The sequence below is a fragment of the Amblyraja radiata genome, chromosome 31 (assembly GCF_010909765.2).
Source record: "Amblyraja radiata isolate CabotCenter1 chromosome 31, sAmbRad1.1.pri, whole genome shotgun sequence".
NCBI lineage: Eukaryota > Metazoa > Chordata > Chondrichthyes > Rajiformes > Rajidae > Amblyraja > Amblyraja radiata.
The window spans coordinates 26,235,228-26,252,263 of NC_045986.1; the positions used below are offsets into that span (position 1 = coordinate 26,235,228).

Here is a 17,036-nt window from a genome sequence, read left to right on the forward strand (position 1 = left end):
CTATTTAAATAAAAAAGTGGGCATTGCAAGCATGTGGTATGTGCCACTGCCCATTGGAGAACAAGTTCCAAACTATAGATCCAACACAGCCCCATCAGTGGCATCACATTACTCTCCATATTTTTATTCTTCCATATTATATATAATTTATACTTGTAGATTGCTCCCTTAGTGCTGCTGCTAATCCGTTTACATAACACTTTGACAAAGAAAAGTGATCGCAAAGCAGCAAAAGCATTGCCAAACTAAAATATTGTTACTGAGCCACATAGAGATATAAGGGGGGGGGAGATAAGCAAAAGCTTGACCATCAAAATTGATTTATAGTGTAACAGAGCCATGACATCAAGAAAACAAAGCCCTCAGCTCATCAATCATCCAAGCACCCATTTATGGTATTTAATGAATCATATTTTCTTCTCCCCACATTGCCCTCAACTCTCCCCATAGTTTTCCAATCACTACACACCGAGTGAAATTTGCAGTGGCCAGTTAACCCTCCAACTAGCATGTTTTGGGGCAGTGGAATGAAACCAGAGCAGGTGCGAATTGCACTCATCACTGGAAGTCAGGACTATACACAGATTTCTGGCGCCATAAGACAGAGAGCATATTATTGAAGTTTTAATCTACAGACAACTCTCGCTTTAACGGCCCCCTTATAATGGATTTTGGTTATGCAAACCTACCGACCCCATCGCCGGCTCACAAGGTGCACCAGCGAGCCTTTCTTCACCAGCTGCTGCGCTGTCCGGTTGAGGTTTCACTTGTTGCGGCTCACATTGTAGTCCCTGAGGACAGCGATTTCTTCGGGCTGCCACCACTGACAGCTCCTTTCTCCACCACTGACAGCTCCTTTCTCCACCACTGACAGGATGTACTTGGTCACCGTGGGGCTCCCTCACCTCTCACCAGCTGTCGCTTCTACCTCTTGGCCGTTAGTTTGTTCGGTCCCCGTTCTATCATCACCTCCTCTTTCTTCCATCACTTTGTCCACTTGACCTCTCCCCCCCGCCACTGCTGCCTCCTCCTCCTTCTTCCATGGAGTCCTCGACATAATCCACCTTGCAAGATGTTGGCAACTGTGGTGGAGGTGGTGGTGGAGGGGGGGAATGGTTGAGTGAACAAAGCGACAGGAGGAGGAAGAGGAGGCGGCAGTGGATGGCTGCCCCGGGACCACAACGTGAGCCGCAACAGCCGCATCAACTGGACCGTGCGGTAACTGGTGAAAAAGGGCTCGCTGGTGCAAACCAGCAGCATCGGTGCCTAGTTTTAAGGTGAAAATACACAATGTGCTGGAGTAACTCAGTAGGCTGAATCAATCTGAAGATTGGTCCTGACCCGATAAGTTACCTTTTGGGTATTAACCAGCATCTGCAGTTCTGTTTCTAGTAAATACAGTAATACCTTATTCGGTTATTGCTAGCAATCAGCAATGACGGACACCATTCCCTCCCCCCCACCCACGGTCCTTTATAAAGAGGGTTTACTGTACTCAGATTTGAAATAGGATCTTAAAAGGTATACCTGGAGAGAGAAAATTATAGGATTCATAAGCTTGGAATTGTCAGCATTTCCACAATTAATACAGAAAGGGAGACCCTCAAAGATTTAAAGGGCTGGAGGGGGAATTACAGAGACAAGCAAGAATCTACTAATGGACTCAGCCTCTCAGTGACTAGTGGCAGCAGGACCTTAGACTGCAATCCTTCTCCACAAAAGCCTTTGCGTTGATTACACTCCCTGCAGCGTAGAAGTGTAATAGCCTGTCAACCACTTGGTGGGGTGTATCGTTCAAAAAGGCCAAATATGTGGTATTGGTACTTTATAAGTAGAATGTATTGACTTGATGACACTGAATATATTAAACTTGATGACAATTGACTGTATATATTTATTATTAAAAGTTTATTTTTGAAATTAAAAGATAAATAATGGACAGGTTAGTTGAGGACAATTATTTTGCAGATTACCAGGTGGGCAGAAAAAAAGGTTCAAGGATGCGCCCAAAGCCTCTGGTGAAATGCAACATCCCCAGTTCATTTCTGATGCATGATACCGCTCTTCAACAATTAGAACCTTTGTTAAGATTCATGGTTAGGGCCTGAAAAACCATCACCACCTCACATGTCTTGGGAGCCACCTCTCTCCTCTTTATTTCCTTCTTTCTTATTTGTTTATTTGCTTCCCTTCAGTGCACCCATTCCTAAAACCGTGTCAATGTAGCTCTGATTTAGAAGGAGTTCAGGTGATCTGGCCTATATTTCTCCCTCAACTAAACATGACTCAATGGAAACAATAGCTTGTCATTATTTCCCTTGTTGTTTGTGAGAATTGGTTATCTGTAAATTTGCAAACATATTTTACATGGCAGTATGACTACATTTCAACGAGTAATACATTGACTAAAAATCTATTTAGTCTTTATTTAGCCTTGAAAGGTTCCATCTAAATGCAAGTCTTTGCTTTACTACACCATGTAGTGGTACCACTCCAGGTTAAGAGGTTTCTCCTGAATTCCCTGTTAGATTTATAAAAGGTGGTCTGATATTTATGACTCCTATTTCACATCTCATCAAGCTTGATATAGCGGATATAGCTTCATCACAACTTCCCTGTTCAAACCATTCTAGATATCATGAGAAAAAGATACTGGCAGAAAAATAAGTTGAGCTTTTTAATTTAGTTAAGAGGTTTAAGAGGCGCATCTGTTTGAGTGTATATATGTGTGAATGTGTACAATTCTGCAACTAGCTCATCTGTGAAACATGGTGGTGGGGGTGTTATGGCCTGGGCAAGTATGCCTTTTGAAGGTACTAGCTCACTTATCTTCATTGATGATACAACTGCTGATGGTAGTAGCATAATGAATTCTGAAGTGTATAGACATATCCTATCTGCTCGTTCAGAAAAATGCCTCAAAACTCATTGGCCGGCGGTTCATTTTACAGCAAGACAATGATCCCAAATATATTGCTAAAGCAACAAAGGAGTTTTTCAAAGCTAAAAAATGGTCAATTCTTGAGTGGCCAAGTCATCACCTGATCTGAACCCAATTGAGCATGCCTTTTATATGCTGAAGAGAAATGTGAAGGGGACTGGTCCCCAAAACAAGCATGTTAAAAATGGCTGCAATACAGGCCTGGCAGAGCATCACCAGAGAAGACACCCAGCAACTGGTGATGTCCGCTATTCACAGACTTCAAGCAGTCACTCCATGCAAAGGATATGCAACAAAATACTAAACATTACTTTTCATTTACATGACATTGCTGTGTCCCAAACATTGTGGTGCCATGAAATGGGGGGGACTATGTATGAACACTGCTGTAATTTGTACATGGTGAAACCAAAATATATAAAAATGGCCTTTATTAAAATCTGACAATGTGCACTTTAACCACATTTGATTTTTTCTATTACAAATCTCAAATTGTGGAGTACAGAGGCAAATAAATAAATGATGGGTCTTTGTCCCAAACATTATGGAGGACACTGTGTGTATATATATACACACACACACTACAATGTCTACCCTGAGATTCTTCATACTTTTGTTTCACTTACATTATCACATCTGCCTGTTTTTTAACCGTATTCTTTAACAAAAATCTACCAACTTAATACCAATTTTAGAAGGACATAGTAAACTTTGGATGTGCAAGTAATTTCTAACTTCACTCATGAAAGGTTCAGTTGTAAATTTTAAATGTTTGTCCCAATTCTAGTCCTCATCTCCAAAATACATTTTTTCCCCATCCATCATATCAGATCTCCTCTACAGCTTGATAATGATGAAATCATTTCTTAACATCCTAGTTGTCAGTAAATGCAATGTTAGTTTGTTTCATGTTTCTCAGTATCATTTATTTAACCAGGCTGCAAAGGTCAACACCATACAGTCTTCCTGGAGTACGGAGTCCAGATTCACTCACGATAATCCAAGTGCGGTCTAACCAATAATTTTGCATTGCTTTGGAAACAGTGGGCCAAATAGCCTCCTTTAGTGGCATAGTGCAGTTCTAGACCCACAGTTGTTATGTAAACATACAATCACATCCAATATAAGATATCAGGGGCAGCAATGAATGAATGTGGTACGTTTCAGGACACGTTGCTGAAGGGTGTATGTCACTGGTGACCGAGGGAAGGGTATTTCACCAGCTAACTGGCCAGGAGCATCAAAACAAAATCCGGTCAGTGCTAAGGAGCGGATGTGCTCACCGTACAGACCACAAAAAGAATTCCCACCCACCTCAAAGTCTCGTCCAGCCTCAAGCCCCACCCTAAACGGCCTTGCCCCAAATCTCACCACCCACCCTGCCCCAATAATCCCTACCCTACCCCATCTACACCGACCCACCTCAAAAACCAACACCCACCCACTCGACGCTTCAATCCCCACCCCACATGGCCTTGCCACAAGTCTCACCTCAACAACCACACCAAATTTCTCCACCCACACCGGCCCACCTTTACCCCTCAACCCTACCTGTACCGCCCAGCCCCCAAACCCCCCCCTCAACACAAACCGCTGCGCTTCAACCACAGGTAATCCCCCTCCTCCCGGCTCCGCCCCAAACCCCCTCCTCCCACCCACTCCGCCCCAAACCCCCACCCAGCCCGCCCCCAACCACCCCTTCTCACCCCCCCCCCCCCCCCCCCCCACCCGAGCCTGGAGCCCGGCGGACAGTGCAGGGATCCCGGCTGCCAGCGCCGGCCTCCCGCGTCCCCCTGGCAACACAGGCGACCCGACGGGCCCTGAATCAGCCCGGGCGCCTGGGGTAGCGGCCGACCGGTGACCCCCCCCCCTCCAAGCTGTGGAACACGGGCTCGGAACTCACCCGAAGTCCAGGTCCATGGACTTGAAGAAGAATTTGAAGCTGCTGCTCGGCCTGTTGTTGAGGACCTGCTTGAAGTGACCGAGAGTGACCCGGTCCGGCGGCACCGCCACCTTCACCAAGTACGGCGTCTCTTCCTCGTCCATGTGGTAAATGATCTTGGTCTCCGCCATCAGGGATGGGAAACGCGGCGGGTGGTGGATCCAGTCCCGGCCGCTCTCCCTCAGCCCTCCCGGTTCATGGATGTGTGGGAGACGCGAGAGCTGTCAAACTCGACAGCGCGGCCTGGTGGACGGACAGCCTCCCTCCCTGCCTCCCTGCCTCCCGCCGCCTGCGCGCCACTCAAGGTCGGCCCCGCCCACCCCGAGACCAACCTCGCCCACCCGTGGCAGCCCCTCGACCCCTGAAAACCCCGCCCACCCGAGAAAACCCCGCCCACCCATGGAATACCCCGCCCACTCGAGAAAAACCCCGCCCACTCGAGGAAAACCCCGCCCTCCCGAGAAAACCCCGCCCACCCGAGAAAACCCCGCCCACCCACGGCAGGCCCTCCCACTCCGAGAAAACCCCGCCCATCCCGGAAAACCCCGCCCACCGGGGCAGCCACGCCCACCCGGGGAACAGCCATTCCCATCCAGGACAGACACGCCCACCCATCAGCCCCTCCCACCCTGGACAGCTCCACCCAGCAGAGAAAACCCCACCCAGCCTGAGAAAAGCCCACCCACCCCAAAATAATAAGCCCACCGAGAAACCCCCACCCACCCCAGTCAACCTCAAACCCAGCAATGCCCTGCCCACCCCTGTCAGTCCCAACCAACTGGTCAGTCCCACAGGCCTGGACAGCTCCACCCATCCCAAGAATCCCCCCACCCGCCACGAGAAAACCCAGCAATGCAATGCCCACCCCACCAGTATGCCCCACCTACCCCCAATTAGCCCAACCCAACCCAGTTAGCCCCTTTCTCCGTCCCTCCCCCACCCTAGTCTTCGGACTAGTATCATTCGTCCTGTTGAGTTTCCGTGCCTGTATATCCCACAGCCAACAATTAACCATTGTGGGCTCCACCATTCCTTGATTATGGTTGCTTTTTGCATATCTTCCATTCATTTGCCTGATATCTCTCGTTTCCCTTTCCCCTGAATCTCAGTTTGAAGAAGAGTCTTGACCCAAAACATCGACTATCCCTTTTCTCCAGATATGTTGCCTGACCTGCTGAGTTATTCCAGCTTTTTGTGTCTGGCCTCTCAACCCTGGTTGGCTACACCCACCATGGTCAGCCCTGCATAGTCCTGGATAGCGTACCCTCATCCTTTAGACTGCTCTTGCTGCCCCATGACTGTTTTTTCCACTCGACAGCGAATCCCACCCGGAGGCAACCCACCAACTACTAAACGGCTCCTCCCACTCCCAGAAAACCATCAGTGGACAAAAATACTGGAGAAATTCAGCGGGTGAGGCAGCATCTATGGAGCGAAGGAAATGGGCAACGTTTTGGGTCGAAACCCATCTTCAGACCCTTCCCAGAAACCCTTCCCAGAAAACCATGCTCACCCCAAGACAACTGGTCCCACCAGGAGATAACCTTGCCCACTCCTACACAGATGATCACACTCCTGGATCTCCACCCACCCGATTTGGCTCCTCCCATCTGTTGACCGCCTGGTTCAGCCCAGGATCATCAGTCTGAAGAAGGGTTTCGGCCCGTAACGTGGCCTATTTCCTTCGCTCCATAGATGCTGCCTCACCCGCTGAGTTTCTCCACCATTTTTGTCTACCTTCAGCCCAGGATAGCCCTGCCTACATGGGACAGCTCCTCCCACAGCTGGACAAATTTGCCCTCTGGATCAAGCCCACACCTGCACAACCTCCCTTCTTTAAATCAATACCGCACCAACAAGTAGTTTACGCATTTCCAGGCAAATCTATCCCACTTGATATTGTGCCGTATCAGCTTCCAAAGCCATTTGTTTGTACAAAACATGTTGGAGGAACAAGTCTGTGCTCTGTGCTACAAAAAAACAGCAAGAATGTTATCTAAATTTCATTTTTGTACAAACTCTACATGTATGAATTTTCCTTAAAATTGTAACATTAATTTTATACCCCAAATTGGACGCAATGGAAAATGCATTTATTTAGGTCTTAAATGATAGATATAATTTATTATCAAGTGAAATAACTGAATCCATTTTTTAGTCCAAAATTTTAATATAACACAAACATTATCTTATAACTTTGTCGCCTCTAGAATGCCTCTTGAAACAATGAAGCCCATCCATGTATTAATGTGTAAAGGTCGCCATCTCCTGGTTTTCTGAGAGTTTTCATGTCATGGTGAACAGTGGATAATTGCAGCTTCAGTAGCTAAGTGATTCATGTTCGCAACTGTTGCTTGCTATGTGGCACATACAAATAGTCCTGTATTGCAGCTTTGCCAGGTTGGTACCTCATTTTTAGGTTTGTCCTGCCCTTCTGCACTCATTGATTCCTTGGCTTGACTGAAATGGAGTGATATGCTGAACAACCAAGTTACAGATTGTGGTGGAATACAAGGTGACATTGCACCTATTTTAGACTCAAGACAGGCAGAGTTGGTATGATTCCCACTTGGATGTTACAATTGATGTATTTTTTATCCTCCTTTATAACATCATATATAATTGAATTTGGATTGCTTTGAAGGTGAATTCAGAATGTACTCTTCCAAAATTGAAATGAAATCTGGAACATTCTCTCCTAAAAGGCTCACAACCTCTGTTAATTTTAACTTTCAAGACATTATTGTCAACTAAAATTTCTGAGGTATATTGTGCAACCAGAGTTGTGTAACAGATGAATAATGTTCCGTTTAGTTGGAATACAAATCCAGTATTTGAATTGCCTTCTTCTGTTCCTATTTAATTTTTTTAAATGTTTGATTTTGAGAGAAATATTGATCCTTCTACTACCATGGAAACATTTGAACTGTGAAAGGAGATTAAGCAAGGCATATTGATCTCTTTATTTCGATTCATGAACATTTGCTCATTTTACAGCATTCTTTAGAACAGTATCAAACAGGCATACACTATATTGCATTTGAGCTTAGAATATAATATTAGCATGATTCGCTTGGTAGGTGAGAAGGCACCAATCTAACATTTTAAAAAACTGGCAATCTACACACTTGAATCTAACTCCTGATAATTTCTATTGGGCTATTATGTTGGAATACAATACAGAGTGTCTTTTAATATTCATACACCATAGCCCAAGTTATACTAATTGCAATAGCTGCACCAGTCAGATTGCAAACCAACGCTGATGTTTTAATACACAACAGGTAAAGCACTGACAGCAGTTCATGACAGTCACACAAATATGTATATCAAATAACTTCCTGATGTAATAAACAAAAAGGTACAATAACTGCATGAAGTGAGAAAATAGCAGATTAAGCAGATAAGAAGCGTATTGAGTAAGCTCCTATAGCCTAGGAAAACAGGAATGTGCAGAACTAGAACATATGTATTCCATCTTATCTACCTCATATGTTTTCTGTTTCACATTTGAAACCTTCCAATGAAGTAAGTAAATCTGACCTATTCCCATTCCTCTCCCTCCCCACCACTACAAATCTGGAAAATCTACATTTGGTTCGGATATTAGTTGGGGTGGTGATTGGGGTTGGTGTAAGTTGAATGTTTTCTTGAGGCACCCAGCTTGGTCCTTAAGGTCTGATAAAAGATTCACATACCTTGGGAAGCTGGTAGAATTTGCCTTGGATCAGCTGCCAGGAGTCTCACGGCTCAGGACTCCCTTATTATTACATTTACATTAGACTGTTTCATCAGAGCACAATTCTGAATATTAGGTCCTGGTCCAATTAAGTTATTACAATTTAAAATTAAAAGGGGCAATGTTTGATCCTGATACATGATGTCCTTTCCATGCCCTTGCCCAACTGCACGTGAGCCTTTCACATAAATTTCCAACAATGTTCTCAAAATTCTTACAAGAAACAATATTTGCCCCCCAAACCAGGTTTGAGCAACCTATCATTGGATTTTTTTAAATGATAAACCAAATACTCAAAATGTCTTTTTACATTTTGTTTTCGTGAATTGATGTAATTAATTATTACAGTGACATTTTAAGTTAGTTAAGAAAATGATAGCTCTCTTCTGCACCGCATTTGTTAGAATGTCAATTCTTGGCCCAGTTGGCCCTATTCTGCTGCAAACGTCTAGCCCATCAAAATCCAATTCCAATTAAACTCATCTGCAATTTCATGTGCCCTTCCTCAATCCCTGCAATGAATCAATCCCAACCATTATTCTACCCATTACCTTGTATTGCGCCAAATGTAATTCCTATTTTCCCTTGATTTCCATCCTTAGCAATTGGCTTAATCTACTCCCTACAGTGATCCTGTCTCATCACACATTGCATGATCTGAGAGAATAACAAAATTTAGCTCTTGGTCTAACTTAAGGTCTTTCCTTTGTGACGAGCTCTGCATACTTCAAATACACCTTGCACCATGCTGATCCAAGCACCAGTACCCCTTTTTTAATTAATTTCATCCTGGACATATCTTCTATTTGACTTTCATCTTATTTAGATTTAAATTGCAGCATTATCTATTCAACAGTATGGTTTTGAGTTTCTGGAGATTTAAATTCAGAGGTTGGTCATATAAGCATATCTTTGGTGGCTCAGAGTTTGAAAAATATTATATTGGGAGGATTGTGATAATGAAGCTTTGATGCATTATTTCAAATAAAAAGAGTTCACAGTATGATATTTCTTAATAAAGGATTGGAAACTGCTGGATGTCCTTGCAAGTCAGAAGCTGAGAAGAACAAGAATAAGGAATCAGTCTGTCCTGGCAAGTTGACCAAAGTGCAACTTCCAGAGCGCAGACAGGAAGGACACTGTTACTGAGGTCTCGGCAATTGTTGGCTTTCCTCAATGCCAATTTGCCACAGTTTTATTGGACAACACAATCACAAGCATTGAACTATAAAAAATCTGCAACGGAGGGGGAGGAAGAGTGGAAAAACATCTGCAAAAGGGTGGGAGGAAATGGCACTACTACCAAAGCTATACACTTACATTTTCTAGTGAACAACAGTGATTTCCTAATTGTGTGTATATTTCTGGGGTAACAGTTAAATCCTATATCAAAATATTATTGGATAGATGGATAAAGACAGGTAAAGGTGAATAAATGAATATTCACTATTCCCCTTCATTCTCACTGCATTGAAATCAAAAACCATCATATGATTTCTTGCTCTTAACTCATTCCTCCCAAAATTGTCAAACTCTAAAACCCTCACACCCTTCACTTTATTTTCGTACATCTGTAAAACACAAATTCTGTGCCAGCTTCTATGAGTCTCTCTCCAACCTGACTTTTGTAATGGTCAAACTTAACCTCAATTAAAAACAAATCCGAAGAAAGTCTTTGAAACAATATTATCTGATCTTGTAGAAATATTTGTTTTAAAAATATCATTAACATATAGAGACAATTTAATGCCTTAATTTTTTCTTGTTAAAAATATCATATGTCATAGAGTGTGGAAACAAGCCCCTTTGGTGTAATTTGCCCATGCCGACCAACATGCCCACATCCACACTAGTCCCACCTGCCTGTGCTTGACCCATGACCTAATCCTATCCTATGCGTGTACCTGTCCAAATGTCTCTTAAACGTTATGATAGTATCTGCCTCAGCTATCTCCTCCAGCAGCTCATTCCATATACCCACCATCTTTTTGTGTAAAAGTTACTCCTCAGGTTCCTATTAAATCCCCCCCCCCCCCCCCCCCCCCCTATAGCTTAGGCCCTCGAGTTCTGGCAACATTGTAAATCTTCTCTGCACCATTTTCAGCTTGACTTCTTGGGGAAAAAAAGATTGAATGGTCGTTTATTTTTATAACAACAGCCTCGTTTATACTTGTTCAGGAAATAATAAAATGTATTATATCCTATCTGATATCACAATCATTTCAGACACAGCTGATGCTGCACGGTATATATGCATGTACGGCTACTACTGATTCCAGACTCATCATCACTGATCGCAGGTCTATGACATGTAACCCAGGGTGAACCCTGTTTCCCCAGGCTAGTGTGCTGATTCTTGGCCAGCAAGATTTATGAATCACATGGAAAGAAAAGTGAATGAGAGATGGAATGGTAAGATAAAATCTGTGCTGTCGCAGTAATTGTGAGCTGAGAGAGTTAAAGGTATAGAAATATGATTTTTGAAATGGCAGCTTTGTATAAAATAAGACAAATATGAATAATTATTACACTGTTGATCTTGCATAAATGTATATAATGAATAAGACCGCATCTGTGTCAGTTATTAAAATTATTGCAGGTTTGGATTACAATGGGGAAGGTAACTATATTTTGCAGCTTACACCAGAAATCATTCATGGCATATTGGAACATTTCACTTCCCGAGACTTACAACTTCAATTCTAATTGAAAGAAAATTCATTTGTAAAAGAAAGTAAGTCAGTTAGAATGAAACACTCAAATATGGAGTGAGATTGGCATACTAAAGGACAAGATGATCACTAAACATTGTCAGAGTTAATATGGCCATTCTGGTTATGGAGACAATACCAATGATGTAAGGAGAGAAACTCACTGAAGAACAGGTTGGAGGGACATTTACATTAAAGGATTGGAGATGGGGTAGCGTTAGGTGAAAGAACAGACTGAAAGATGTATAGAAAGGCATAATGAGGGATTGGGATCAACAAGCCAATTAACAAAGCAGGAATTGAGATATATATCGAGATGGAGAATAGATGCAATGAAACATTGGCAATGGAGCAATAGACAAAGTAATAATGTACAAAGACATTAGTGCACCAAGGAACTGGGGAGGGATCATAGACAAGTTGTAAAATGGAAAATGGTATGAAGGCAGACTGATGAATATGTCATGGAGGGATGGAGAGACTACAAGCCTAGATATCCAGACTAATGTTAATTGTAACACAAAAGCCAAATACTGCTAAATAAAACAAAAAGTGCTAGAAACATGTAATTGGTCAGGTGGCATCAGTGCTGAATACTTCCAGCATTTTCTGCTGCGAAAAGCATGTTGTTTGGTTCCTCAGGTGATCAAACCTAGAAAGTAACTGTGCTGAGTTGAAGCGTTGTCCTTGCAACCCCTGGATTATGGTGATCACTCCTTCATTTCAAGTAAAATCAGAACCAACAATTTTGAAAGGAGCAGCACTTAGCCTTGTGTTTCTGCTTCCAAAATGTCTATCCTTCCTCTACTAACATCCTAGATTTTTTCCTACCGGCTACAGGAAATGTATTGCTTCCCTTTTAACCAACAATATTGAAGCTGGTTGTTTACCAGTGCTTGTCCCCCCATTAAATAAAACCACTTTAGGTCTGGAATGACAGAAGTATGAGATAAATGAAAGGTTCCTGGTAAGGCTGTTTCAGGTTGTGGTTCCACAAAATCTGCTGCACAGGTTTGGGAAATTTGTGTTAGTACCATTGATATGTATACTTTAATTAAGCGCTGTATAATTGAAGGATATTGATAAAGGCAAATGATTTCCTCATTTCACTTTTCAGCTTCTGGATCCAGCCAGCAGCATCATTTTATTTATTTCCAGTATTTCTTCTCAAAATCTATGGAAAATAAGCCAACAGGTATTAATTATCACATTTAATGTACAAATAAGTACATTAGTACAAATAATATTTGATGACAGTCATATTTGATAATTATCAGGAGTCAGCCTTCACATAATTGGAACAGCCTTCACATAACCCCAAAGCCCACACTTCATCTGTGGCAATAAGCAAAGAAGATTTTAGTCAGCAGAGATTCAAGGCTGCTCCCTCTCCTTGTCTGACTTTCCACCATAAAATAATAACATGTTATCTGGAATTGGATATAACCCTATTTTCAACCAACAAGAAAATGGCTCATTTGAAAGTGAGTCAATTTAGCATTTTAATGAGGAAGATGGTTTGTTTTCACAATAACATGATTTAAATTATTCATAAGAAAAAAGCACGTTTTGTCTTACTTTTTTTCCTATCTGTGGAAAGCAAATCAGAGTTGAACTGAAATGGTAACTGTTTTTGAGCACAGATGCTGTCTGATCTGTTGAGTATTTCCAACATTTTTTAAAATTTCACATTTCTAACATCTCCAGTTTTTTGATGTTCATCGCTAAATAGCCCCCCGTTTCACTATTGTTGGTAAAGACAGACGTTGGCCCCTCAACTCAGTAATCATTTGCAAAAAATCTCAGTCCATCACTGTGGAGGGAGCATAAACATTGTATTTGACCCCCATCATCATGTGGCAGCCACTGTAACAGAGCCCAGCCCACATACTTTGAGCTTACCACTTGCACGGATATTGTCTCATTATTGATCCCTATTCCACCCCCTAAGAAATTGCAGCCATTGATTTCTGTCCTATTACTGTGGTGTAATCTTTGACATAGACACCTGTCCAATCAGTGTGGAAAAATCAAATCAAACATCCTCATCATTATGAGAGGTAACTGGGAACCCAGAACCACGTTAAGTAGTTACACGGGGAAATCACAACGCCATATCTGTATCTCTTCACCCATTGCGAGTTTGTGGCTCATTATTCCAGAATGGCACTTGGATTGCTGAATTTCTGGTTCATAACCAGAATATCTTTAAAGTTTAAAAAACAAATGAAAACACCAGAAGCTTTGAGAGATTGAAGTCCTGCCATACCTCTATCTAAATTCTTTGGAGGAATCTCCCTGAGCAGCTCCACCTTCTCTCTGGACAATGCAAACTTCTCCTTTAGTATGTTGTTCTTGTAGTCTGCTAAAAATGAGAATTGTGTTAATCTCACTTTGAAACAAACACAAATATTTACCCCAGCTGCCCGTCTTGCACTCACCTCTTTAACCTTCCTTAACCTCCCAATCATCCTCCCACCATACACCCACTCTCCAAGACTTTCGCCCATGAGTACTTCCCTCTTTTAAACAGGTGAATACACTGGTACCCCATTTAGCATTACCTCATTTATTTCTTATGCTCTTGATCCAAGAGTCTGAACATAAATTGTGACTACCTTGTGAGCTTGTTACCTTAGAGCAATCTCAGGTAACAAGAGTGGAGAGACCAGTGCAGCCAAATAAAGTGGAGGAGACAGCATTCTCCATCAAAACCAATAGGAGGTGATGAGAGGGGTCTAGGATCTTGCATGTCTGATAACACATGAAGCAGCTGATGCCAGTCCTCTGCAATAGCCTGTACTCAGCATGCTGGATTTAATCTGATATGGCACCACCTTTTGGGGCACTGAGTCTTTCAAACACAAAGGTTTTACAGGCAGTCCATGGTCAGAAGAATTAACTGATCTCAGCTTTGAGATGGGCAGACGTTTGGACACCAATATCTGTGAATCATTGTGAACTGAGATGCCAGTGAAGGCTTGAAGTGGAAATTAACTACAGTTTAGTCTAGTTTAAAAATATAGCCGGGAAACAGGCCTTTCTGCCCACCGAGTCCATGCTGACCAGCGATCACCTATATTGTAGTTCTATCCGGCACGCGGAGAAAATCCACACGGTCGCAGGGAGAACGTACAAATAAGCTGGTATTAGTTATCATCTTTCTGCAGCAAAACGTTTAACTCTATTTGTTAAACTAAATTAGCGGTACAGTGATGCAGTTGGTAGATCTGCTGCCTCACAGCATCAGAGTCCCGAGTTAAATCCTGAGCTGTCTGTGTAGAGTTTGCTCATTCCCTCAGTGACTGCATGTTTTTTTCCGGGTGCTCCCATTCCTTCCCCATCCCAAAGATGTGCAGGTTTGTAGGCTAATTGTCCCTGAGGGAGTGGGTGAAAAAGTAGATAACAGAACCAGTGTGCACAGGTGATGGATGGTCGGCGTGGACTCAGAGAACCAAAGGGCCCGTTACCATGCTGTATCTCTAAACTAAAAGCTATATTTAAAGGATATGAAAAGGAACAACGGCTTTACTGGACTTTACTAGCAATAATGGTATTTCATTTCATTTAAAAACTTCTTCCGCTGTTAACTACAACCTCCTGCGAGTACTCTTAGCTTTGGTATACACAAGAATGGATGGCTTTTTTTGGATGTGTTTGATTAATGTTTGATTAAGGGGGCGCTGTCCTGTGCACGGCTGCCCTACCAGCAGTTGTCTGTCTTTTCACCGTTTTATTTTTATTTTTAGTTAGTTAAAGTGTTTTGTTTGGAGGTCTAGACTTTTTTTGTGTGGGGGGTGGGGGGGAGGGGGAAACTGCCTTTCAGGGTCCCTACCTGGTCGGAGAGGCAGCTTTTCTCCGGGCTGCAGCCTCGACCCGTCCTCGCGGCCTACCAGCGGGCCTGGAGCGGCATTTCCTGTCGCGGACCGCCCAGAACCTCGGCTTTGGCGGTGGCACAGCGCTGGAGCGCTATCGTGGAGCGGGCGATGCCTTGCCTGGGTCGCCGCGCTGGAGCTCCGGTGAGCTGAGACCGCTGGGAACAACATCGCGGAGCTGCGGGACTGTGGAGCGGCCAGCTGCGGGCGGCGGCGCCGAACTTTACACCGGGAGCCTGGGATCTCGCGACGAGATCGCCAGTTGTGGAGCTCCATCCAGCGCGGCCTTGTCGGCTTCGGAAGCCGCGGCCTCCAGTACGGAGGCGGCCGTTCCAGGGTTCCCAGGCCACTGTGAGGACTCTCCCGACGCCGGAGCACCACCACCCGGCGAGAACGGCCAGGAACATCGGGCCTCCGTAGAGGCAACTGTGGAGGCCTCAATAGGCCCGACTATGGGTGAACTGGGGTTGGGGACTGGACTTTGTGCCTTCCCTCAAGGTGGGAGCCATTGTGGGGGGATGTTCTTTGTGTTTAAGACTCTCATTGGTGTTATGTCTGTATTCTTTTGTGTACTGCAAAATGGCAAAAAGCATTTCACTTCATTACACCTCGGTGTATGTGAATGTGACTAATAAAAACCTTTGAATACTTTGAAAATTCTGTGGCTATAGGATAGGAGAAAAATATTTTTGAAAAATCACAGTGACAAAATATGTGATATATATAATATTCAAAATCACACTCAGCTCCACCATACATATATATGATATGACTGTTTTGTTTCTTAATATTAGTGCAATTGTTTCCAGACTCACATGATGCAAGACTTGATTAGTTGTGTACCTTCCTGATCAGAGGGAAGATCCATGAGTTGGGCATGAAATAATGTCAAATAATGTTGACATTATTTATGTCAACGTAAATCATGGTCATTGTGGAACTATTTTCAACCATGATTGGGGTTAGGATGACTTTTTCAATTATATATATTTCTGCCTCTCCCGATGGAATACAGGGATGTATGGAATTGAGGAAGCTGGACAGTTGCTGTGAAACACGAGGCTTGTGACATCATGTGGAGCTTCATTGATCTGCCAGTTGTGCACAAACACTGCACGATTCAATGAGAAAACCTTACCAATGAGACCACACGTACCAAATTTTATTTCTTCGTTTTTGTTTGCTTTTAGGCCAGTCGTGTCAATCACAAAATCACTGAGATTAACTTCTGTTCTCCTGCTGATTAAAGGACAGCACAGATTGAGATAGCAATATTTAGAAGATTCAGATTAAGGTGCTTATTTGTGTTTATTAAAAGCTTTGGAAATTGCTTCATAATTCTGGTACAAACATTATCCATAAAAATTATTATAAGAAAAATAATTTGTTACCACATTTGCCTGTACAAGGGAATTTGGTTTCCAGATAATTTCCTAATTAATAGACAATAGACAATAGACAATAGGTGCAGGAGTAGGCCATTCGGCCCTTCGGGCCAGCACCGCCATTCAATATGATCATAATAATAATAATACATTTTATTTGTATAGCGCTTTTCAATGACTCAAAGTCGCTTTACATGGTGAGTCAGGAACAAAACAAAATAGAGCAGTAAGACAGAGATGCAAAGGGGAGGGGGACAGGGGACTAAGGGTATGCAGAGGTGAAGAGATGGGTCTTGAGGCGGGACTGGAAGATGGTGAGGGACTCAGAAGTTAGGATCAATTGTGGGAGGGAATTCCAGAGCCTGGGAGCTGCCCTGGAGAAGGCTCTGTCTCCAAAGGTGCAGAGGTTGGATTTCAGAATGGAGAGGAGACCGGCTGAAATG

At 43.2% G+C, this 17,036-nt stretch overlaps 2 protein-coding genes and 2 long non-coding RNA genes across 10 annotated transcripts in view; 1 reads left to right on the forward strand and 3 right to left on the reverse strand.

Moving 5' to 3' along the window:
* LOC116990485 (segment polarity protein dishevelled homolog DVL-1-like) overlaps positions 1-5,156 on the reverse strand; it is an 85,138-nt gene extending 79,982 nt beyond the window's left edge. Inside the window, exon 1 of one of the 3 annotated variants that reach the window (XM_033048208.1) lies at positions 4,845-5,156. In XM_033048208.1, the coding sequence (XP_032904099.1) occupies positions 4,845-5,014 (170 nt within the window). In that variant the 5' untranslated portion in view covers positions 5,015-5,156. The remainder of the gene's footprint in view (positions 1-4,844) is intronic. The other 2 variants (XM_033048209.1, XM_033048210.1) reach the window with 2 other exon arrangements.
* LOC116990487 lies at positions 4,901-9,871 on the forward strand. Its single transcript, XR_004416559.1, has 2 exons — positions 4,901-4,990; positions 9,644-9,871. It is a non-coding gene; the product is annotated as an uncharacterized LOC116990487 (long non-coding RNA).
* mxra8 (matrix remodeling associated 8) overlaps positions 7,828-17,036 on the reverse strand; it is a 46,043-nt gene continuing 36,834 nt past the window's right edge. For 2 of the 5 annotated variants that reach the window (XM_033048216.1, XM_033048212.1), the window contains 3 exons: positions 16,365-16,447; positions 13,603-13,698; positions 7,828-12,507 (listed from right to left, as the gene is read on the reverse strand). In XM_033048216.1, coding sequence (XP_032904107.1) covers positions 12,482-12,507; positions 13,603-13,698; positions 16,365-16,447 — 205 coding nt within the window. In that variant the 3' untranslated portion in view covers positions 7,828-12,481. The remainder of the gene's footprint in view (positions 12,508-13,602; positions 13,699-16,364; positions 16,448-17,036) is intronic. The other 3 variants (XM_033048215.1, XM_033048214.1, XM_033048213.1) reach the window with 3 other exon arrangements.
* LOC116990488 lies at positions 14,861-15,998 on the reverse strand. The gene is made up of 2 exons (XR_004416560.1): positions 15,858-15,998; positions 14,861-15,016 (listed from the first exon to the last, which is right to left on the reverse strand). It is a non-coding gene; the product is annotated as an uncharacterized LOC116990488 (long non-coding RNA).